We start from the raw sequence: 24930 nt of genomic DNA on the forward strand, positions 1-24930 counted from the left end.
TGAACAAGTTTGTCCACTAGATGCTGCCTTAGAAGAGTATACAAATGACGTCAGATGAGCACGTGACCGCTGCGCTACATATATTCTACCGCCAACGCTCCCGTTTCTACTTTCCGTTTCACCAAAAAGTGTTTTTCGGTGCTGGGGCTTACATATATTACACAGAATTAAACCAACACCACTCTGCAAGTGTGCTACTAGTGGGCTTACGTGCAGCTCATGTCAAATACATGTTGTGAACGCTGCAGAGAATGTTATTGCCAAGGGTCTTGGGATGAGTGAGCATCGGAGGCGACATGTACATGGAGAAATGAACAGCATATAAGCACATTATATGGTAGTTATTATACATCACACAATCACCTGATATTCATTTGTTTTTCCAGTAATTAAGCCTGGCTAATACCTTACGATAGCTAATTGCTAACTGTTGCATGGGTCGATTTGCTTTCAAGGGACCATTGTGTTTCCCCGGAGGAGCAATCGGTTCGCACCGTTTTTAATCGATTGATAATGCAAGTTTTTAGATGTGTTCAAACTAGCGGATCGACGCATTTTATCTGCTTGTTTGTCACGTCCGCAGAATGGCAAGTAACCGATGGGTTACTGGGTGTGAAATGCGTCTAGAAACTGCCCTCATCCTCTTACCATTTCCCTATGCATAAGTCCTTTGTTTGTGTGAATGTTCATATCTGTCTTGAGTTCAGTTCTCTGCAACATAATGCTTATGAGTCATAACGAGTTAACGTAAGAACAGGTGTAAATCCATTTCTCCCTATCTATATGTATCTAAATATATGGGTCTCTTTTCTCTTTCTGAGACAACAGTCCCAGGGTTCTACCAATGTGATTTTAAACCATGTTTCAGACCAGCGGGACACCATGGAGGAGATACAGAAGGAGGTCGTCCGGCTGTGCAACGGCTACCCGGAGGGTCTTCCAATACAGGAGATCCATGGCCTCTACCAGCGGACCTACGGGAAACCCCTGCGTCTCGGGACCCCTAAAAGGTAGGCCCACATCAGTGGACGAAAGAAGGCAGATTCACTATGTTCACCTTAGGCTACCTATCTGTACCTTTGGCCATGGTACATCAGATCAGGATGTGATTTTACAAACCGTGTCTGATGGACCCGTTTGTGTGCTGTGTAGGTTTGCCCCGCTGCAGACCCTGCTTAGGAGCGTGCCTGACCATCTCTATCTGTGCACCGATGGGGAGATGGTAGTGTGGCCCATCGCATCTCGGCCATCGGCCTCGCGGTCGGCACCTTCTTTCCCGTCGCCGCCGGCTGCCCTAGCAGCAGCAGCACGCGGCCCTCGGCTGGCCTCACCGCGGAACGGCAGCTCCGGCGGTAAAGGTGAGTGATGTCATCAGCAGCCGATGAGGTGAGGGGATGTTCCGTCCGTCTAGCAGCAGCCGTTGACTCTTTTCGGAACGCCAGTCTGGTGTGGAGAGATGTCCTTGGTTTCTTTTTCACTCATAATATATCAATGGGCTTTTTGAAATGGCCTACGTGGTGGACTAAACCAGCTTGAACGATTTAATGATTTTGATTAACCGTTGCTCTGTGAATGAGTACATACTTCTGCTTACGCAGAGGGGGTCTGATGAGTAGGCGGTCATTCATTGTGGCCAAGGATGTATGGCCCCATAAGCGGACGCACTGCTCAATATATGGGGCCATATGCAGCCCAGTCCATCTCCAAACGATGGGTCCTGCATGCATCTTTGATGCATTGACAGTTTGTCAAATGGTGCATTCCAGGCAACCCGGAACTCGTGTTTACACATCCTTCTACCCGTGAAAGTGCCCTGGAACGGCAGTCAAATCCGCAGCTCACTACCCGTGAACTCATACCAGATCGATGTACTCCCAGTTCCGGCTCGTAACTTACGGGCTAAAAAGTGTCCCTGGAACGCAGCATTAGTCCTCCTGTTATGGAATCACCCAAAACACATACAAATACATACTGGAACTAATCACAAAAAAAAAAAAAAAAAATGTGTCAAGGTAATGGGGCCTAAGTTTTCCTGGTGTGAACGGGGTCATCATTGATGCAGATGAGTTCTTTGATCCGATATCTTTTGCGTTAAGCAACTTCCTTCCTTCATAAACTTGTTGGGGATTTCCTCCTTGGTTCTGGTCAAAGTTACAAAGGCCAATTGATTGAGCATGTGTTTGTATGATTGCTATACTTGTAAAAAGGTTAATGAGTGACTTAATGCAGCTTAAAATGGATGAGGGGGAGGATGGGGCTAACTTTGCAAGTTTCTTTGCCCCAGAAATCGGAAGGGGCAGCGCCTGCAGTGTGTTGTAAACGTCTCATCCGGCCAGTTATCGATCGCTGTGTGCCATAATACTTTATCTTCAGTTGGTTGAACCAGCAATTATCTGGGAGCGGTCTCTGATTTGGCTCATACTAACAAAGACACACTCATTATTCTAGCACAGGTATTCTAACAGAGCATTTCACTCACGAATAGCTGACATGATGGCTATGGCATTGCTAACAAAGTATACTCAAATAGCTCTTGTATCTTGCATACATCACCTTTTATTCATATATTGGTTTATTTAAACATTCTTTTCCCACTGGATTCTGTACTTCTGCTTTGAGATGGAGAGCAGAGTGACTTTGTTTAAAGTTTCATTTGAGTAGTTGACTCATGAGAAAATAAGGACATGGATTACTCTTTGTCCCCGTCAAAGTACAAGAATAGCACAGAGTATTTTTGGGATATGGAGAATGTGAGTTTACAAAATGAGTTTACAAAAGGCCTTTTGTTGGGAGACGTATGACCCTGGTCACATTCTAAAATATCCTGTAGAGACTATTTGACTGGTGTAAATAAGGTGGGTTTAAACAAAACATTGGATCCTATTTTCTTGCACTTTGAGGGCTAGGGTTATGAAATTTCATAGCACGATGGCCTTTGAGACTGTGTCTTTGGTTAAGAACTGTACCAACGAGATTGACTAGAATTTACTGTCACCTGCATCGTTGGTGAAAATGGATGCAAATTTAAATCAATGTTGTGTATTTCCAGCTTAATTGTGACATGGCTTTGATAACTTTGTGTAAAGAGATGTATCTATCAGGCTGATATGTTGGGCTCTTATCTAGTAAAAAAGCAATAAACTGCATTCTAGTAGCCATATATATTCATATTGTTTTGTGCTTGAAGCTGGCCCCTAGTCACAGCTTGATAGCCCTGGTGCAGGGTCACGTGATTTCATTGGCAACAGCCGAGTTGAATCAGCTGCGGATCAGGAATCTGAAACTTAAAGACACACACACTCACACCCTCTTTCTCTCCCTCCCTCTGCTGCTGCTACCTCTGGTTTTGTTTTCCCTTCTCTCTCCATGTTGTTTTACATTCCCAACTCAAAAGTAAACTAAAGGTGACACCCTAGGCTGGTTCCATTTATAAGTGTATTATTGTTATAGATATTTATTATAAGTAAATTATTATATCATTATTAATGTTGCTTATTCAAACATTTAATCAAAGGCTTTATTATTACGGCTGAATATGACTAGACTTACTCTTAAGTCATTTAGCAGGTGCTTTTAAGGCCCCTTTGGTGCATTCAGGAACAGGATGCCCGATCTTGCTCAAAGAAGCTTACAGTTTACAAATTATGAGTTCATCAGAATCAACCAAACAAGGTAGGCCTTTTACTTCTGTTACCCGTCTTGCATGCAAATTTTCATACACACAAACACTCAAACACACAAACACACACATGTAACACAAGAACACTTGTAACACAAGAACACTTGTAACACATGAGCGTGGAGAAGCTGTTCTGCCTTTTTTGCTGTCTTTTATGCAAGGGCTTTTGTTCAAAGGAAAGGGGGGGGATTACCCAATGAACGGGGGGCTCAGCAGCATCATTCTGCATCACTTTCAGTTTCGTTTCTCCCTCACGTCAGTTGTGAACGCTTCTCTGTAAGTCCTTAGGAGGAGGAGGCAGTTGATAAACACAGCAGACCACAGCAGCTGCTCTCCCATATTCAGTTGGTAGTCCATCCACTGATATCCGTTTGTCTTGTGCCTGAACATTATGATTTGTCGTTTGGTGAACCCTAGGAGTTGCTTCAGAGAATAGGTAAGATTAAAAGGCTTGTCTCTTCTAGGTCAACCGGTTTGCTTAGTTTGATTAGGTTTTGTATTGTGTAATATATTGAAAAGATATGAGACATTGTCTTGTTTGCTTTTTATCAACATATTGTTTAATAGGACGCTGGATATTTCTCAACTACAGAAAGTTATCGGTTATTTAGTGAAAAGACAAGACAGCTGATTCGTTTAAACCTGTTGACGTCATCAAACCGGATATGTTCAGATTTTTAAAAAGATGTTTTTCAGGTTCAACCCTTTTAATGACCAATACTCATATTGTGCTTCAGGGTTAATAATAAGGTGTTTACTAAATGGATGAATAGCCTTTTATTGGCTTTTTCACCATAAATGCAAAGTGTTTTATCTACATCAGATAAGCATCAGATGACAGCCGCTTTATCCCTTTAACACCAGGTACTATCCAGGACTGGACTGTATGTTACCAAAATCTTAGATTTAAGCATGGTAACAATTCCACAGCTATTTTCAGTGATTCCCCCAGGAAATGTCTTAGTCAAGGTGGTCTTTTGGAGGTATTTTTTATTATTAATAATAATATTAATAATAATAATAATTAAAATGATATATATATATAGCAGTGTTTCCCCCAGCACTATATGGTTAAGGCGGCCGCCTTAACAACAATAGGGCCCCTCCTTGACTACCAATGTATAAAAAATAAAAAATAGAATATTTTTATTTTATATTCATTTTTTTTATATTTGTTTTATACATTGGTAGTACATTGGTAGTCAAGGCGGGGCCCTAGTATGGTTGAGGCGGCCGCCTTAAGCACACCGTGCTGGGGGAAAAAATGGTTGTATTGTTCTGTTTGATGTCCATTTTTACCTGTCGGGGTGCCGCCCATGTACTTCCCTTTGGGGACAATAAAGTCTAAAGACTACCATAATAACCCCCAGTATTTATTAAATATTTTTCATTCCTTTTTATGTTTTCATTATTATGCCTTTTTTATTCATGATATTCTATGTTGTGTTCTTCTTGTCATAGCGACGACCATCATGGGCGAAACCCGGGAGGAAATCGTGGCCATGATTAAAGGCTTCCCCGGCGGCGTCCCCGGTAGGAAGGTGGCCGAGCAGTACAACCGGACGTACCACAAGAACCTGACCGTGGCCTCCCTGGGCTTCAAGTCCATGGCCCTGCTGCTGGCCTCCCTGGACAAGGAGCTGGTGGTGCAGGGGGAGCTGGTGTTCCACCGGAGCCACTGGCCACCAGGGGTCGCCGACACCGCGCTCGAGGCCGGGGACGGGGACCAGAGCACTGCCCAAGAGGCGGGCGAGAGGCCTTCAGCGTCGGCCCTGGGGGACGGCCAGCCGGCGAAGGCCCGGAAGAAGAGGCATCGATCGGGGAGGGGAGCATCCCCGGCCCCCCCTGCTGGCCAGCCGCTGGAGGTGAGTTCCTCTCCTGGAAGCGTCCCATCGTTCGGCGTTTACCAAGCGCCTCTTGGAAAACACAGCGTTCCAGCCGGAGCAGGCGAGCCCGTAGAGACGCTGTCGCAAGATCAGCTGTTGCAGAGGATCACACAGGTTGGTTGTGTTACGCAAACCGTTAAGCTTGAATGCTTTTGGTTTATGATCTGGTTTATCTACATGTGATGAGTGATGATGATGACTGATGGCTGATGCATGCTTGCCAATCTCAAAATGCAACTGAAAGTGCAATCTTTCACCTAAGATTGCACAGTGTTTCAGCAGACAAAATCACTGTTCATAATGAAAAAGCGTGTGTCTAAGTGTCTTACGCTTCATTAATCATGAATCATCATTTATCAGGATGAGAGGTTTTAATCTAATATTCAATATCTCAGTCTAATATTACACCTACCAAATGAGGAGTCTGATTTTCAGATACTAGTAGAACCCGTCTGTTTTTTAATCTGTAGCATAGCAACACTTCCCTTGGTGACTGTAACACTGATGTGTCCTAGGTTATGAAGGAGGACAAATTGGCTGGCGGGTCAATGGCGCGGCTGGCCGAGAGCTATTCTGAGCGGTTTGGGGAAGCTCTCCCGCTGGAACAGTACATGACTCTGTATGACACCTGGGATTCCAGACGCCCTGGGAAACCATCGGGGGCATCGACGGAAGCCGCAGAGCCGCGCAGGCCGGTGCCCACACAGCACACTGAAGGTTGGTGCTTCTCGGTGTTTGACGTTTACAGAGTAGAAAATGGACTCTGGCTTATTTATGGTACCTGGAAAATGTTCAATTGAATTGATGCACATATTCCCCAGATATGTCATAGGAAAGTAACTCAATATCATTGCTTCGATCTCAAAAATCTAAGTAACATTTCAAACCCCCTCCTCCTCCTCCTCCTCCTCCTCCTCCTCCTCCTCCTCCTCCTCCTCCTCCTCCTCCCCACTCCTCCTCTTTATCTTCTGTCCTCCCAGCTCCCACTACGTCTTCCATTGCGACTACAAAGGACTTCCTGTCCTTTGGCTCCCTGCCTTCCAACATCCTTCCCCTAATGCCCGCCCACTCCCTGGCTTCTGGCCTCCTGCCTTCCGGCGCCCTGCCCTCAGAGGTTCCCTACCAACAGCCCTTCGGCTCCAGGCATACCAGCTCCCTGTTCTCCAACTCCCTGTTCTCAGACTCCCTGTTCTCCGGCTCCATGCCCGCCGGCACCACGCCCACCAGCTCCTTGTTCTCCGGCCCCAGGCCCACCAACTCCCTGTTCTCCAGCTCCATGCCCGCCGGCACCATGCCCACCAGCTCCTTGTTCTCCAGCTCCGTGCCTGCCGGCACCACGCCCACCAGCTCCTTGTTCTCCGGCCCCAGGCCCGCCGGCACCACGCCCACCAGCTCCTTGTTCTCCACCTCCAGGCCCGCCGGCACCACGCCCACCAGCTCCTTGTTCTCCGGCCCCAGGCCCGCCGGCCCCAGGCCCGCCGGCCCCATGCCCGCCGGCCCCATGCCCGCTGCCTCACTGCCCTCCAAGGTGGCCTCCCCGGTGGCCATCGGCTCCCTGCCCATCAAACCCCCGCCCGCCGGCCCGTCCGACGAAGACTTCCCGGCCCTGGGCGCGGCGGTGGCCAGGGAGCCCCGGCGGGCCACCCCGACCCGGCCGCCGCTGGAGGAGACCCGGAAGAACTCCCCCGTCTTCAGGGACGACTACCACGGGCAGCTGCGGCACGTCCACGCGGCCAACCGGCGCGCGGCGGAGGTCCTGGAGGCGGACAACGAGGACGCCAAAGGCCGGAAGAGGAACCGCGTGCTGGACCTGGAGACGGTCAACAGCCTGGTGGAGGGCGTCATACGCGACCTGGCCGATGAGGGCGAGTTCGTCACGCAGGTGAAGGTGAGCCCTGAGTGACACAGAGGCAGTCAGCGTCACCATTAGTCCTCTTATGGCGTGGAGGACACAAACTGTGATGGAGTGCATCAACAAAGTATTTTCAATGAGTTTGCTTTGGCTTTCAATCAAACACAATGAAGCCCAAGTGCTTATTTCCATTGTGGTCCTTTTGGGTGTGTTACTCAAAGTGGGGGCAAGGCTGGAGGGCAGCAGGTTTTCCCTCTCTCTGTCCTCATCTAGGTCCCTGTCTTTATCCGTCTCTCTCTTTCTCTGACTCTGTCTCTGTCTCTGACTCTGTCTGTCTCTGTATATCCAGGTGGTGTCCAAGGTGTGCATGCTGATGCAGGTCCCGTCCCTCCGGTCAGTGGGCATCATTCAAGCCTGGCACATACCGGCAGTGAAGGACCTTCAGTACACCATCCGGGAGATCAACATGTTCCTTGAGGTACGCCTGCTTTAAACACTTCTCTGCCGCCGTGTCGTTTTGACACTCACCTTAATTTAAATGAACAATAATTCTGCTGCAAAACATCTTTGATTTTGAATCTTGAATCTTCCAATGTAGTTTCCTTTTTATTTATTTTTACATTTGATTCCTACCTTTGTTTATCCCTACGAATGGCCTTGTGTCTGAAGGGGGCTCTATCAATAAGCTTGCCTCGCCTTTGTTATAAAAATGAATATTCATCCACGGGTGTCGTTGGCCTTCTTGTTAGTCCACCGAGGCGGCGACGGCCATTTGCACCCTTTATGAGCTGGGCCTGTCCCTGGCCAGCCTGAAGGAGAAGAAGCGCTACGAGGAGCTGAACCTGGGCCCGCTCTGCAAGCTGCCTATCGTCCACCGCATGTTCAAGATAGACAGCAGCACCAAGGATGACGACATCCCTCAGATAGAGACCGTGGACATCCTGAAGGTAGGCTTCATTTCAGATGTCGTAGTTAAGGCGGCATGCCTGTGTTGCTTTAGGCGGCCGCCTAAACTGTAAAGTGCTGCGGTAAACCCTGAGATAGAGACCTGTGTCGCTGTTCCACTGGTAAACTCGTACTCCTCCTCTTCCATAGAGCCTGAAACATTTCAGGCACATCGAACACAAGCAGAAGGTGGACCTCGCTGAGTTCATGAAGCATCTGGCGGACCAGCACAGCTGTGAGTCTCCCTACGAGCTGGGCATCCGGATCCAAAGCCTGGGCCTACCTATAGCGGTGAGAGACCATCTCCCATGGAGGGAAACCATTGATCCAAACTTTTCTGACCCTGTTCACGGAACAGGGTTCCATAAACCCCATCATTTATGGATAGGAATGATCGTACTCCAAAAAAAAAAAAAAAAAAAGGCATTTGATATCATTTCCTTTGTGAGGTCAATGATCATAAAACAAGTTTTAGTTAGTTATTATCTAGTTCCTGGTCATTTGTCACGGATGAGTTACTATATTTCATTTCTATGAGTGTGGTTTTAAAAATTACTCTGGGTTCGATGATTTCAGCAAATATTAAATGAATAGGAGAAAGAACTTAATGGAGATCCTCCGCTTTCAATTTAACAGGCAAATAGTAATTTACAATTCAAACGTAATGACGTCAATCCCTGACCGGAGTGCCTTGGAAGGTTAAGCAACTATTGCTCATCTCTGTTTGTAGAAAGATCGTTTTTAAGTAAAGAAAATAGAAACGTTAAGGACACGCAGAAGCCACAGTCATGAATCCCTGCCCTCTGGCCCCGCCCCCTGCCCCCTGGCCCCGCCCACTCCCAGACCCTGAACAAGGTGACCCGCCTTGAGCATCAGCATCTCGAGCGGGCCCAGCATCTGATCCAGAGGGAGCTGGAGGAGGAGGTGACGGACAAAATGAGGAAGATGAAGAGGAACGTGATGGATCCCTTCTCCGCCGCCTCCTTCGGCGCCGGAAGTCTGGAACTCCGCAAGAAGTACATCTCCATGGCGGCGGTGGAGGTCGTGCTGGAGGTCTTCACCAACGCGGCAGACATCTTTAGCTCCAAGCTGAACAAGGTGAGATCCACCGATCTCTTTTGTCGAGACCTTCGGGGGAATGGAGCAGGATAAAGTGCAGCGTTCGACCATTTTAACGTCTGCAGTGACTGCGACTACAAAGGAGGCTTGTATGGATTGCAGTGACAACAAAAGTGCTAACTCCCATAACATACTGACATTGCATAACATACGAGCATACAAACTGCTTACAAACATAATTATTCTGTTCTGAGGACGGGTGCTTTCCTCAACGAAAATGTAATCAAAGGCTTACGAAATTAACTAGTATTAAAGCAAATAAGGTTTTATACACGTGACATATGGCGTTACTCGCGGCAGATCTCAAAGTTACCAATATTTACACGATCATGGGATTGGATACGGCATAATCTTTGGGTAACCACGATTGTTAACGCAAGGATTTTATTGATTGATTATGATTTTTCCATGAAAAAAACCTCTTTGGGGTTATGAAAAACGACCTCCTCGGCTGATGTTTCGTGTCACTTCCTGTCCAGCGCGTCCAGGACTTCCTGCTGCAGGTGTCGGGCGATCGGCTGTGTTCGGCCATGTTCCAGCTGGCCATCTGCGGGGGGTCCCTAGCCGTTCCTCAGGACCTGGTGGCCAAAGACCAGCCGGCGAAGGCTGCAGGGAAACCTGCCACACACGAGCCTGCGGTCGCCCTGCCCAGCGAAGGTCAGCCAGTACACTGTTAATCCACTGGTGATGCACACATCATGGGAGCCCGCATCACAAAACACAGCGGGCTGATTATGTAAACGCAGGTGTTTTTCATGTGCAGTATGATCAATCACATATATAGTCTAATTAATATTAGAATTCTACTTTGTACACACAGAAATGAAAATAAAAACATACAGGCCTAACATTAAGAAATACACGCAGAAGATGACAAACTGATTTAGAAAAAAAACTGAAATCTCATGTTTTGTTTATATGTCTCGTCGTATCTCTTATAGTATTCATGAGAGTACCCAAAATCTGTACTCATATTTGACCTTCAAAAAATCTGTTATCTAATGTAAACTGAGAGATCAAAAGTGCTCCATTTTGGTTCTAGATGAAGGATGGAATGACTTCTATTGTACTGAATAAGCACTACTGAGTCTCCTTTCTCCCTGGTGCTTGTCCCTCCCAGATGCTGTGAAGCAGTTCCTTAGGACCAGTCTGTCCAAACAGAGTACAGCTTTCTCTCTGAGCTCCATGGCCTCTCTGGAGAAGAAGCTGAGCTCACACTTTAAGCTCCCGGAGTTTGGGTCTCTGCAGAGAGGAACCTTCCTGGAATTCCTGGTTAAAAACGACCAGGTATCTCACACACACTCACACACAAACACACGCACACACACACACACACACACTGGTATTACCCTGCAGGTGGCCCTACCGATGGAGCGATTGCAGATAGTGGCTCCTTGAGATAAAAGCACAAGAAGCACTAACCCTAATATTCCACAGTTTTTTTTTACACAAGCAATGAGAGGATGGATGCTGTATAGTGTATACTAATGAACAGGCTCAAATGGGCTAGTGAAATCGAGCGCAACCTTCCTGCAGGAATCTCTAACCTCTGATTGGTGGGTGGGGGTCTCCTGTTTGACAAAACCAAAAATGCAGCACGAGCGCACCAAACATATTTTCTGCTGTTTTGTCTGTCAAAGAGGCTAGCTAGTCTTTATCAGAAAATCCACGATTTCCAGCTGTATTACAACATGACCTGGTAATAATAATACAAATAATTTTAAAACCTTGACATAATCTTTCAGATGTCTATTAAATGACAGTTGGCCACAAGACGATTCTATATATGCCTCTTCTTGAATTGCTTCATGTTTTAGTCGGCAGAGCCTTGTAATGCTGCGTAGCATGATAAGCATGATAAGGTGCAAGGAGCAGAAAAAGTTGACATGGGGGCTAATTTTCAGTTGAAAAAAAACGCTGGCATTAGTTTATCAGCTGAGGGCGTATTCATTGCCATAACGAGTATTAGAACATGTTAGACTCAGGCAAACGCCCTCAGCTGATCAAAGGTGTCAGGGGGGGCGTGAGCCGCAGAGGGGACTTAGTGTCTTATGTATTTATTTATTTATTTTAATACATTTTATTTTAAATAGACATAATACCAAGGGTCAGAAGTTTTACAAGAATTTTGATCTTACAAAGTGGTGTCGTTATTCATGCTTGAAAGATGAACATATATTATTTTTTTTGAAAGGGAATAAGCTGATGAAGCTGACAAGTGACCAATGTTAATTTTTGTAATTAAATGCAAACCCCAGTGAATCATTGTTTCTCTGTTTTGAGATTCACACAGACTTAGCAGTCTTGTTTAAATGTTACAAATTGAGTTAATAAACTGAAGTTGGAAATAGTTTTAAGTTGTTGCAGATGTTATCTCCGCTAATTTTATTAATCTAAATAAATAAATATTAGCAGGTTCTGAATAGTAGGCTACTTCAATTCAGGGATGGCGTGATACAATGTCTGTCTCCTAGGGGGGGAATGAATGAAAAATAATTGAGAACCACTAAGACATGATGTACTTGTTGATTAGCTCAGCTAAGCTTGTTATGGCAATGAAAACGCCCTCAGCTGATAAAATAATGGCAGTGGTTATTTTTAAACTGAAAATTAGCACCCTTTTTTTTTGCATCAGAACAACAAGATTTTTTGGCATCAGAAGTTTTATAAAAATGTATGGGTCCCTGAAGTTGAGGCAACATAGTTTAGTGCTCCCGAAATAGTGGTCTGTTTCTCATAGTATTCGACTAGTACATGTTGTACTTGTTGATCTTTTTGCATCAGAAGTTTTATAAAAATGTATGTTGATACAGTTTATACAATTTTATGGGTCCATGAAAGTGAGGTGACATCATTTAGTGCTCCCGAAATAGTGGTATGTTTCTCATATTATTAATCTAGTACATGTTGTACCAATGTGTTTCAGTAACATATTCAGGAAAATATGGTCATTTTTGAGTGAAACTTACACAAAGGAAATTTAATATACCTCAAATTTGGTTATTCCAGTTCACATCCATTGATTATTCCTTCATCCAAACAGTCTTTTTTCATTTCATCACTTTAGTGGTTCAGAACTGCATTATTTAGCTGACACTGCCAGCTATCATCTTAGACATACAACAGCATAGTAACTAATGACGCGTTTCCACTGCAGGGTGCGGTACGGTTCGGTTCGCAAAGGTGCGGTACGGATTGCGTTTCCACCGCCAAAAGTGGGCGTGACCCGGACTGAGCCGTACTAGTTTTGCCCTCGTCTTCAGTACTCCTCAGTTGGGGTACTGAGACGCCTGAAAGGGTGTCGGAAAATTCGAGCTACACACCGCCTCCGTTGATTGGTCGTCAGAATCGTCACTTCCGGGCGACGTTGGGATAAAAACAAACAAACAGTAGCCTCGAGGTATTATTCTTTACAATGAACATGTCGCATAAAACGCTTGCTTGGGCGAACAAGGAGGTGGAGACGTTCCTCTACATTCTTGGGGAGGAAGATGTGCAGAGGGAGCTTGGTGGAGCAGTGAGGAACGAGAAGGTCTTCCCGCTGGTTTCTGGTCGAATGGCTACACTGTGTCGCGCTGCTATGATGTCACGATGTTTACGTAGCTGCCGCGGCGATCGACATCCGGCCTACCATAAAGGGTACTGTCGGGGGTGGAAACGCGAACACGGAACTGAGCTGGGCTATACCGCCCCCTCCCTATCGGACTGAGGCGAACCGTACCGTACCCTGCAGTGGAAACGCGGCATTAGGACTTTATACACTCGTATACCCCTGTGGCTTCCTGGGGTTGAGCCCCCCCAAAAGTCAGAACCTAGACTCGCCCCTGGTTAAAAGTTTGCGATTAACTATGTCTACACACCATGTACAAGTAGTATCCTAGAATGCATTACAGCAATTAGACAGAGCACAAATATTATTATTAATATTATTATTATTATTAAATTATCTTAGCTATAACTGAATCAACAGTTTGAAGATCAGTTGTCGGGTCTTGAAATTATTGTGAAACGTATTCGTCTTGTGAAACATGTTCTCCATTTTACCATATCTTGTGTGTACCAGTGTACTGTGTCCCATTTTGTAGTGTTTATTTACCCCTCTGTTGCGTTTTGAGCGTTCAATGCATTAGGGAGTGCCTCCAATCGTGGGATAGTTGTAGGGAACAGAAATGGTCCAGGGCTCATATCTCTCTCTCTCTCTGTCTCTGTCTCTGTCTCTGTCTCTGTCTGTCTCTGTCTCTGTCTCTGTCTGTCTCTGTCTCTGTCTCTGTCTCTGCAGCTGCTGCAGGAGACTGTAGGGGGCGCTGTGGCCCTGGGTCGTGGTGGCGGCGCAGAGCACCAGGGCTGTGGCTTCTGGCCCAGCCGCCAGGATGTGTTTGAGTTCATCAAACAGTGTGGAGCGTTCACCTCCTCCGAGCCTGACGCAGTGGGTCACCTCACTCACTCACTCACCCACTCACTCACCCACTCACTCACTCACTCACTCACTGACTCACTCACTCACTCACTCACTCACTCACTCACTCACTCACTCACTCTCTCAAAAAATAAATCGATCACCAACAATGAACGACCTCGTGAGATCCACACTGTCTAACGTCATCTTCTGTACCCCTATCGTCGTCATCACAGCTGGTGCACATTGAGCGGGCTCTAAGGGCCCATTACAGGGTGCGTGACAGCCGGGACCTGGGCTTCGGGCCCCTGAAGACGCTGGCTGAATTTGTGAAGCGCCAGAGAGACCTTAAGGGGGGTGGGGCCTGCGTCCAGGTCCACTATGAGACGGCCCTGTTCGCCAAGCACAGCAGGTACACAGTGTGTGTTTGTGTGTTTATACAGGTCAAGGCGCATTGAGGATCAGCATCTCTTTTACAAGAGAGATCTGATAAGCAGCAATACACTGCAGGGCAAAACCGCAGTACACCCTTAACAAACCATAAAGTAGCCACTTACAAACACTAACACACACACACAAACAATACGGTACACACTTGCAAACAACACAATACACTCGCTAAGCTTTAAAGTACGCACTTACAAACAACACAGTACACCTTCTTTCATTTTTCTCCCCAGGTCTAATGTTTAGCACTAGCCAACAGTGTGGCTGTATGTCTTGAAGCGTGCGTACATGTAAACATAGGTCTTACGCAAAACGGTTGACTAAACAAATAGTATTCATCCAGGATCGAGGAACTGCAATCATTTCATCAGTCATATCCCATGGTTGTTCATATTCCTCCCCTGGGTCATGTTGTCCTCCAGCGCCACCGACGTGGGTGGAGCGTCTGTGGGTCTCCTGGGGGAGGTCTCCCAGGACCAGGCCCTGGCCTGCCTGCTGTCCTGCCCCCTGCTAGAGGACATGGAGCAGTGGAGCCAGTGGGAGGTGGTCTTCAGGCCTGTCCACGGCCCCCTGAAGGACTTCATCGAGAGGAACGCAGGTACACCATTCCGGAGTGTGTGTGTGTGTGTGTGTGTGTGCGTGTGCGTGTGTGTGTGTTTCAGTTTCATGGACATGATATCTATGAAGACTACGTGTCAAAATAGAGAGGCTTGATACACCGGTTGGGTTCCTGTGCACACGATGGGACAATTCAGAGAGCCTAACCCCAACCTTAACCCTGGATCATCCGCAGCCGTGCCGGCCAACTCTGATTTGGCGGCCCTGGAGGTGAGCCCGGGGGTCCTACTCCGCATCACCACGGCGACGGGCGACAAGCTCTTCTCGCAGGCGGCGACGAACCTTGACCCCGTGGGCACCGCCGGCCACCTGGTGTCCATGGCGGTGGCGGACGGCGTGGTCAACGTGTCCACGGCGCTCCTGGCCAATCACATGGAGAGCGCCCTGGCGGCGGGCGTGGCCAATGCAGGTAGAGGCCCCGCCCTCCTCCGCTTTTTGCTTCCCGTCGCTCTCCCTCCTCTTTCCTTCCACAAGCCTGTTTTCAAACTGTCGGAGGGATCGGACACTAGAGGCTTATTCATGAATTGTTCCCATTATTTTCCCGACTTTTGTTTTCAAACAACATATCAAACATGTAGTCGTCCGATATTACATTTTCTTATTTATAACTGCAATTCTATCCAGAGGTGGCCTGATGGATGGATGGATCATAGCGGGTCAGTGTTGCAGCAGAGGCATTCTAACTGCTGTTTTTTGTGTTTGTCAGATATGTCTCAGGGGGACGATGACGTGTCCAGCTACGGATCTGTGCCCCGCTTCCTCCTTGAGAGCATCACTCGGATCCCCCCCATGACCTGCCAGGCCCTGCTGCAGCAGGTGGGTACCCATGCTCCCCCCCCTCCCCCACCACACAGGTTGGACGTTGACGCATCGCAAGGGGGTTTACAGACCCATTACGTCCTTGCGGACCCTCCTTCCATCCAACGCAAGGGTCTGACGTGCGCCTCCCAAAATTGTTAACCTTGTGTAGAGGAAATGCAACATCACGGCAGGACACTGGGTGGTGCTAGAATGCAGGGAAACTCTTCAATTTTTTTACTGACAACTCATAATAGGACCGCTGTATGTCGATGTTCAAACAAGGTCATAATACTTCCAAGCATTCTTCCTACCTTTTGTCCTGGAAGAGTTCTTCTTGTAGGGACCTACATACTCACTCACTCACTCACTCACTCACTCACTCACTCACTCACTCACTCTCAGACTCACTCATACTCACATTGCTCTCTCCCTTTACAACTCCTCCCTCTTACCTACAGCAGCTCTTAGATGGTTAACATTAAACCCCCCTGACCCCCTGCAGGTGTTCCTGGAGCCTCTGTACCGGGTCTTGGGCCAGGCCAGCTCTAAAGCCCTCCTGCTGGCTGTGGCTCGCTCGGACCCCCGGCACCTCAACCGCCTGCACCAGCTCGCCATCCGCCTGGGGGTCACAGAGTGGATCAAGGACTACCAGAAGAAGATGGACCCTCCCAAGCCGCGGGACACGCTCACGGCTACAAAGGTCTGCTGATCGTGATACATCCACCCTTTTTTATGGCAAATGTTTTGATGGCTCCATCGCTCAGAATGGATGACACTGCATTATCTCAAGAATATAGCAGTTGCCTTAATATAAATCGACCCCAGTATTATCATTACCCCCCGATTATTAAGAGGTCCATTAGAGAAATGAAAATAAATAAATAAAATGTAAGCTCAACATGCCGGCAATACGTTTTGTAGCGACCTGGGTATGATTCCAATCTTGGGTCCTTAGTTACATGTCATTCCTTCGCCTTTCAAACCAAGATCCCTGTCTCTCGTCCCTCTCCTGTCCATAAAGGAAAGGCAACAAATCTTCCTCAAGATTTACATTTTTTTATTTGGCCATTGTCTATGCTATCAGAAAACACCCATAGCTAACAAAACCAAGAGAGGACTGGGGATGCAGCCTGCAGCTTGTAGCTACGGGCTACATTCCGGGTTTGTTTGTAGAGTTGTCGACACGGGGCTGAGCGGTACCTCGGCTCCACTCCCTCTTTAGTGTTCTCAATGATCGCTTCTCTTATTTTTTCGGGGCCATGTTTTCTGTTTCCGTCCGTCTGTCTAGCCTGACTTGATGGACTCCTTCGGCGGCAGCCAGTCCGCCCTCAACCTGAACGGCGATGACGACTACCTGGACGATCCCGCCAAGGAAGACAGCTCTGAGACGTCGTCGCTCAACCGCCAACAGCTCCCAGGTGAGAGAGGGGAAAACTGCAATGCATTATGGGAGAGATCGACGGCTAGTTCGGTGCACGCCTATGTCATCGGTTCATGTTTTGCTGTTCCGATGCTTCTTGTTAAAAACATCGCTTATAGCTTATACATTTATTAACTGGGGAAACGATACTTAACGGTCAATGTATGACTATCTATATATTCTATAAAAAATTAGTCTAGTTTAAAAGCAGTTGTATACTTTATCATACAGTGAGATAGTTAGGAAGGTATGGGAGATAGTGGAGAGACATGCATCAAAGGACCGCGGGCAGGAATCAAACCCGGATTGCTGCGATCAGGACTGAGCCTTAATGGTACGCACTCTACTCGGTCAGCCACCGGGGCGCCCAGAATTTTCTTTGAAATATTTTTTAAGGTTAATGCAATTAATTTAACACAGAGTTGCTGATGTTACATCTTGAACCGAGATCCATGAGTCGCGATGCGTACTGCTTACTGCCAACATACTGATCAATAACCTTTGATCCGTTCCATCTGTCTGCCTACTCCGCCCGCAGCCGAGAGTGAGAGAGAGGAGGACGACGTGGAGGAGGAAGAGGAGCCGCGGTACGAGCTCGTCAACAAAGAGACCCACAGCGACTATCTGACGGCCAGCGAATGCGACGGAGGCCGTGAGATGGGCGAGGCAGAACTCTCTGAAACTGACGGCGTGAAGGTGGAGAAGGAAGAGGGGGAGGGGGAAGACGCTGCTGACACTGAGGGCGAAGAGAACTTTGAGAGAGCCCTGATCGAGGACATAAGGTTGGTTCTGCTGGCTGTTGTACTGCTACAAGGAAGAACTCAAAATATGTAAATCTTGATTATAGGTTGTACACTTTGCTGTTATTAAATTACCTCACCTCTAGTGATTAAGTCCTGTTGGATTTTCACCTTTCCCTCCTCAGGAAGAGTCAGTTTGGCGTGGGTGTGGAGCTGACCGCTGAATGCAAGAATCTGATGGCGGTGCAGCAGGAACGACTGGGCCGCAGCCTGGACCGCCTGTCCACAGAACTCTACAGCAAAGACGCACACTTTGTCCTGGAGCTCATTCAGGTACATCTATCTCCAGAGCCATTTGACTGGTGGCCTGTCAGAACGGATCCAACATTGTTTTTCTCAGCCCTGCAAGGGAACAGCCAGCTCTCAGGGTTCAGTAAAGGTTAGGTGCATTGCTCAGGGAAGCCTCAGCACTTAGCTAGGAGGAGCTAGGGATCAAACCAGCAACCTTACCGGGTTACCAAGACCTGTTTTTGATATTTTACGTTTATTTAATATTAACATTTTATTGTTGAATCATGCAAAGGGGTTTTGGTTAGTTGAAAACAATTTGTTTATCGTGTGTTTTCTGCACCAATACGACACAGGAAAATACCCCTAACCTTCTAAACACTTTAACTTGAAAACCACGAATAACCCGGGTTGATTTCAGAACGCGGACGACAACACCTATCCGCTGGAGGGGGGGGTGGTGCCGGCGCTGGTCCTGGTGGTGGAGAAGAACTGCATCACCGTCCTGAACAACGAGAAGGGCTTTCAGGACCAGAACATCAGGGCCATCTGCGACGTGGGCCGCAGCACCAAGGGCAAACACAAATACGGATACATAGGTATTTCCCTTTCACTTTTGAGTCAAAGTCAGGAGTAGGACTCTCTGGGGACCCCTAGTGGAGACCCCCCCCAAGGTTGGCAACGTCAGTCTTCTAACTGCGCCATTTGTTGCACTTGTTCCCACATTTTCCTTACAGGGTGAACACTTAGTTCATTATTATATCCTGGATATAATCAATCATAGATCATAGAAAAAGATATGAGAAATCATTCTTAGGAAAATAATACTGATTATGAATAAATCAAGGCTATGGATAAAATCCTGGACACGAAAAGTCATGTTGAAACAACCGTGTCTCGATCCATGATTCTGGTTGTCCCTCCCCATCATTCTCGCCTCTCTCCCCGCAGGGCAAAAGGGCATCGGCTTCAAGTCTGTGTTCAAGGTGACGGACCGCCCCGAGATCCACTCCAACGGGTTCCACCTGCGCTTCGACAAGAAGAGCGGCCCCATGGGGTACATCCTCCCCCACTGGGTGGAGGAGGAGAGACCCCTGGACCTCCAGCAGATCCCCAGCATCGGCGAACACAGGTCTGTGGTCTGGAGAAAGCTGTGAATACGTTGTCCTCGAGATCGCAGTTTTATTTTGTACAATTAATTTATTGGAGGGGCTGTAGGTAAGATTTAAGAGCCATTCTTTCAGTGTTGATTGTTCGATAGGCCATGGCGTTGAGATAGTCAGCTAGTGGTGAGCGGAATTATCTGGGGGAATATCTTTTCCTAGTGTACTGCGAATGCCTCTGTATGAGACAATTTAACAGCCGGCTCGTTTCTGACCATCAGGGCAGAAACGATTGGTTCTGGGACTCCCATCTGCCTGTCAATCACAAGCGTGCACACGGCAGCGGGAAGGTTGCACTCTTAAATGGAGGCGAAACATAGGGAGCCTGGAGGGAGGTGTTTTCTTTCTCTTGCTCTGTTCTGCTCGGCTCTGATATTCAAACCCTGAAATCTTAACAGCTAAGCGGCAGCACAATGTTAAGGCAAGGACAATATATACCAATACAGATCATCAGAGTTGCCAATCACAGCAAGGAAAGGAATCGGATCCAAGAAGCAAAATGTTTAGGTAGAACATTAACATCAACACGGGGTCAGATATTCTGGCCTGTTTGGTAACCCTCCTCCTCGTCCTCTTCGTCTCCCTGCTAGCTGGACCACAAAGATCTGCCTCCCGCTACGGTCGGAGAACCAGCAGACGAGGAACCTGTTCCACGACGTCCACCCCTCCCTGCTGCTGTTCCTCCACCGGCTGCGCTCCATCACCATATACAACCAGGTGGCTGCACACGCAAACACGCATGCAAATGCACACGGAAATGCACACGCGCGCACACACACACACACGCAAATGCTAACGCACACACGCGTGCGTACAATCACAAACGCATGCACGCAGATGCACACGCACACGCACGCACACAAAAACACGTGCGCAAACAAAAACACAAACACACACACACACGCGCAAATAAACATGTAAACACACATGCAAATGCACGCACACGCAAATGCACAAGCATACACACAAGAACACACGCATACATTCACACAAACACACACACACGTACACACACGCATACAACACACTCTGTCATTCTCCCACACTCTCCCACACGATCAACATCCTTACCCGTGTGTGTTCCTCTGCAGTGTGAGCGTCAGGTGGTGGCGATGACCCGACGTGACCGGAGCCACAACGTTCTGGAGGTGGAGCACACGGAGGGAACGGAACGCTGGCTGGTCATCAAGCGCACGCTGGAACCGAAGAAGGTACGCACACGCACACATGCACACACGCACGCACGCACACGCACACACACAGGGGGATCATGTGCCGTAACGCGGTGATCAACAACATAGCCAATAAACATGTAAACACAACAGGACCAACGACGGTAAAATGCATGGACGGCACGCATAATGTGGAGGGTTAATGGAGGTTCAGTTCAGATTTCTGCTCGTAGTTTGACCGGCAAGCGAGTGGAGCTGTTTGTGTGGGATTTGATTCTCTCCAAGAGAACTCTGTGGAACGTCAGCTGTAAGTGGTTTGATGTTCCAGACGGAGGATCTTTCCCCATCACAAAAGTGATCCACCTGTACTCTCTGACCTCTGGTCTGGCCCTTGCCTCCTCCAGCCTCTGCCCCAAGGGACCGATAATCAAACTCACCCTGCCGTCTGCTCACATGATCGATGCGATATGAGATTAAGCACTTTACCAAGCGGCATCCCCGTCTGAAGGCAACGGAAAAAAAGGAAGCAGTTAGCACAAAGGCAGTCTGTAGACTGCGGAACTAGCTGTTGTGACTGTGACTCTGTGTTGTACTTAATTAAAGCGCACGGCGGTTGTGACTGTTTGAAGTACTAAATGAAAGTGCATGGTGGATGTGATAGTGTATTGCACTAAATGAAAGTGAACGATGGTTTTGACAGTGTGTTGTACTCAATGAGACCGCCCGGTGGTGGTGACCGGGTGTTGTACTCAATGAGACCGCCCGGTGGTGGTGCCCGGGTGTTGTACTCAATGAGACCGCCCGGTGGTGGTGACCGGGTGTTGTACTCAATGAGACCGCCCGCTGGTGGTGCCCGGGTGTTGTACTCAATGAGACCGCCCGGTGGTGGTGCCCGGGTGTTGTACTCAATGAGACCGCCCGGTGGTGGTGACCGGGTGTTGTACTCAATGAGACCGCCCGGTGGTGGTGACCGGGTGTTGTACTCAATGAGAGCGCCCAGTGGTGGTGACAGTGTGTTGTACCCAATGAGAGCACCCAGTGGTGGTGACAGTGTGTTGTACTCAATGAGACCGCCCGGTGGTTGTCCAGATCAAGGAGGAGGTGGAGTCCACGGAGCTGGCCCTGGCCTTCCTGTTGGGGGACAGCTCTCTGCCCGGTGACATCATCACCCAGCCCCAGAAGCAGCCCGTGTTCGCCTTCCTGCCGCTGCGCAGCTTCGGCTTCCGCTTCATCGTCCAAGGTGAGCTCACAAGGAGAACGCATCACGTTATTAACGTTATTAAAACCAACATGTCACACAACGAGGTTAACCACGCATGAAGAGGTTAACCACACATTATTCACCGGAAAAGCATCTGGTTCTTCCCGTGTGTCCTCAGGCGACTTCGACATCCCCTCGTCCCGTGAGGACGTGGACAGAGACAGCCCCTGGAACCAGTGGCTGCGCTCCGAGATCCCCCAGCTCTTCGTCCAGGCCCTTGACGTCTTCAACGTACGTTCGACTCTCGACAACACAAACAAACCTTAGATGGGCTAAGTAGACTCACTACGACTCACCGCCTCACCGCCTTTCCCTTCCCCCCGTCAGGACCACCCAGAGTTCAGCGGGATGAAGGGCTTGGTCCACTTCCTGCAGTTCGTCCCCCTGCCAGACGAGGTGCTGGACTTCTTCAAGCCGGTGGCCAGGCAGATTATACAGCTGCTGAAGGGCCAGGCCTTCCTTCCCACACTCAACTCAGGTACTCACTCACTCACTCACTCACTCACTCACTCACACCTACCTGGCTTGGTCAAACTCGGCTTCCCCAAAGTGTGAATTCATAAGGCGTGAAGGGCTTTGAGGGCACGATGCCACATAGCGGTATTATTTTAGAAAGGTCATGTTTGATTAGCGGGACTAGTTATCATGGTAATGGAATGTAGTGTCAACATCTTCTGTCTCTGTCTGTATCTGTATCTTTGTATGTCTGTGCCACTCTCTCACCGTTACGCACATAATTTGCCTTTAACATCAAAACTCTCCTCAGATTTAAAAGCATCTGTATGCTTTTTTTAATGCTTTAACGCCACTTATTTTTTCATATTTTTCCTGAGTTTGTTTTTACTTAGTTTCTTAAAAAAATAAATGTGCGTGTTTCAGTACTTATACAATCTGAATAAAAAGTGTTTTTCTCGGTCATCGTCAGAACGGGAGGTGGAGTACAAACTGCCCTCCCAGGTGGCCGTCTGCCAGGACTCTGTGATCCGCAACGTGATTGGCCGCGAGGAGCTGGACAGGCACCTGTCCCTGGCCTACCTCCACCCCAGCCTGCAGCCCCTGCCCCCCCTCTCCCTGCTCTCGCACCTGGGGGTGCGACACCTGCGGGGCTCTGACGTTACCACGGTGACCACCGCCATGGCCCGGGAGCTCACGGCAGGGGGGGAGCTGCACACAGGTGCGTCCGTGACCGTCGCTATCTACACCATTGCCATGTGTACCTTGCTGTGTACCTGTGATGTACTGCCTGACTACTGTCCCATTGTGTGGTGACGTGTACAGATGTGTATATAGTAATGATTAACCGAATTCAAACCAACATTGTGTTGTAATAGAACGCAATTAGCAATCGGCAAAGAGTGATAAGAAAAATAAATTGGGTTGTGCTGGTCATACTATAGAATGATTTACTGCTTATTTAGTGAATTATAAAGAACATACTCTGAAAAAGAAAAATCGCATTCTAAATCGCAAACACAATATTGCAATTCGATTATTTCCCCAACTCGTTCAGCCCTATTATATAGTATGTTCCTAGAGGAAAACTGTACTTTAAAAGGGCCATTCATGGAAATCAAGAAAAGCATTCGTATAAAGACTGGTTTTAATGTTGCATGAAGTACGTAGGTTATAAAAGCTGATCCTTCCTATCTGTGACATCAGGAGTTTGAGGAGAACTTCCAGTAAGGCCTTAAGGGTGACATATTATATCACCGGCTGTGAGTGTGATTAGCCGTTACAAGCCGTTTTGAAAATCGGCCTCTTCTGACATCACAAGTGGGCGGGTCAATCTAGATGCATGACGGACAGATGAGCAACATTTGCTCCAGTCAGCTGGGGAGGCTTGTAGTATGATCCATCCAGCACACATCTAGGTGGACACGCCCACTTGTGATGTCAGAAGAGGCCGTTTTTCAAAACGGCTTGTAGCGGATAATCACCCTCACACCTGGTTGTATAACATATCACCTTTTAACCTGTAGGCGTACACTTGTTCTTTAACACATTCTGCTTTACTTGTCCTGTGAGGCTGAATGAAGCCCCATCACCTGACGCGGTCTCCTCTCTCCCCCAGATGAGGGACTGCGCCGGCTCTCTCGGCTGCTGGTCTGTAACTTCCGGGCGCTGGAGTACGGCTATGGCGAGGAGGAGCAGATCCTGCAGGCGCTGCGGGAGCTACCCATAATCCCCCTGGCCGACGGGCGGGTGGTGGCGCTCAGCAGCGTGGGGGTCTTCTTCCCCATGGAGAAGGCCGAGAAGAAGAAGGGCAAGCAGAAGCCAGCAGGTACACCCCCCGGGGAACGGCGTGTTCTGACCTGCAGTCGGGATTGTGTCGGCTGCCATAGATATTCCTGGCCTGGTCCCGCTATCCTGCATACTTACGCTAAGTTTCAATTTCCCTTCAGTACTACGTCTGGATTTGCGGTATATATCCGCGGGTTTTCTCCAGCCAACCTTTTGGCCGTCCAATCAGCGATCAGAGGGAGTGGCTGAGATCAATGACGTTGAGGTTGTGCACTAGTTTGCGTTGTAGTCAAACGTTTGCGATTGGTTGGGGCAGATCCAATAGTTTTAAACTCCAACAGACGCCCGCTTTCAAGTGAGTTAACGTTTGTCAATGGAGAGTGGCCAGACTCTCTGTGCAAATGAAATGAAATACGAGAGCAAGGTAGGACCAGGCTAGGATATTTCTGCCATGTCAGGGAATCTTTCCCCCACCTCGGATTGATGGGGCTATCATGGAGGATCATGTACTCCTGTCTGCCTGCTACTGGATTCCCGCTGTTCTCGTGTTCTCATGCGCTGTATAGCTGTTGTGACATGAGAATACTGAAGAGGAAACTGTTCATCGAGTGAATATATGTGGACAGTGTTAATAATACATATGGCCGTTGAAGAAAGTGTCATGTTATGATAAAAGAGGTCACGGAAGATGTTAAATCGCCACAGAGTGGGAACTCGTCCAAGGCTCTTTCCAAGATATTGATTTAAATCTGGTGCTCAGAGCGAAGGTCAGGCAGCGAGTTAAGGTGCACTTGTAAGGGTTTGAGAGTCGTAGTTTGTCTTCGAGTATGAAGAGGCCGTGCGTTGTGTCTCTGGACACCGGAACGACCTGTCGTCGGCTTGCAGGTGTGGGCTGCCTTCGA

General features: G+C 48.1%; 1 protein-coding gene across 4 annotated transcripts in view; it reads left to right on the top strand.

Moving 5' to 3' along the window:
* The first annotated feature begins 71 nt into the window (after window positions 1-71).
* wu:fj29h11 (protein NO VEIN) overlaps window positions 72-24930 on the top strand; it is a 45795-nt gene continuing 20936 nt past the window's right edge. For 2 of the 4 annotated variants that reach the window (XM_030340358.1, XM_030340359.1), the window contains exons 1-30: window positions 72-337; window positions 869-1010; window positions 1153-1358; window positions 5141-5679; window positions 6081-6282; window positions 6546-7453; window positions 7767-7895; window positions 8167-8364; window positions 8513-8653; window positions 9206-9460; window positions 9961-10138; window positions 10602-10768; window positions 13761-13907; window positions 14114-14289; window positions 14747-14922; window positions 15118-15351; window positions 15649-15758; window positions 16246-16443; window positions 17032-17161; window positions 17702-17945; window positions 18089-18236; window positions 18613-18790; window positions 19143-19323; window positions 19945-20071; window positions 20446-20565; window positions 21616-21766; window positions 21906-22018; window positions 22115-22265; window positions 22713-22961; window positions 23859-24068. In XM_030340358.1, coding sequence (XP_030196218.1) covers window positions 883-1010; window positions 1153-1358; window positions 5141-5679; window positions 6081-6282; window positions 6546-7453; window positions 7767-7895; window positions 8167-8364; window positions 8513-8653; window positions 9206-9460; window positions 9961-10138; window positions 10602-10768; window positions 13761-13907; window positions 14114-14289; window positions 14747-14922; window positions 15118-15351; window positions 15649-15758; window positions 16246-16443; window positions 17032-17161; window positions 17702-17945; window positions 18089-18236; window positions 18613-18790; window positions 19143-19323; window positions 19945-20071; window positions 20446-20565; window positions 21616-21766; window positions 21906-22018; window positions 22115-22265; window positions 22713-22961; window positions 23859-24068 — 6094 coding nt within the window. In that variant the 5' untranslated portion in view covers window positions 72-337; window positions 869-882. Of the gene's footprint in view, window positions 338-868; window positions 1011-1152; window positions 1359-3963; window positions 4116-5140; window positions 5680-6080; window positions 6283-6545; window positions 7454-7766; window positions 7896-8166; window positions 8365-8512; window positions 8654-9205; window positions 9461-9960; window positions 10139-10601; window positions 10769-13760; window positions 13908-14113; window positions 14290-14746; window positions 14923-15117; window positions 15352-15648; window positions 15759-16245; window positions 16444-17031; window positions 17162-17701; window positions 17946-18088; window positions 18237-18612; window positions 18791-19142; window positions 19324-19944; window positions 20072-20445; window positions 20566-21615; window positions 21767-21905; window positions 22019-22114; window positions 22266-22712; window positions 22962-23858; window positions 24069-24930 lie in introns of those variants that run through there. The other 2 variants (XM_030340360.1, XM_030340361.1) reach the window with 2 other exon arrangements.

Source organism: Gadus morhua, chromosome 18 (genome assembly GCF_902167405.1).
Source record: "Gadus morhua chromosome 18, gadMor3.0, whole genome shotgun sequence".
NCBI classification, from domain to species: domain Eukaryota; kingdom Metazoa; phylum Chordata; class Actinopteri; order Gadiformes; family Gadidae; genus Gadus; species Gadus morhua.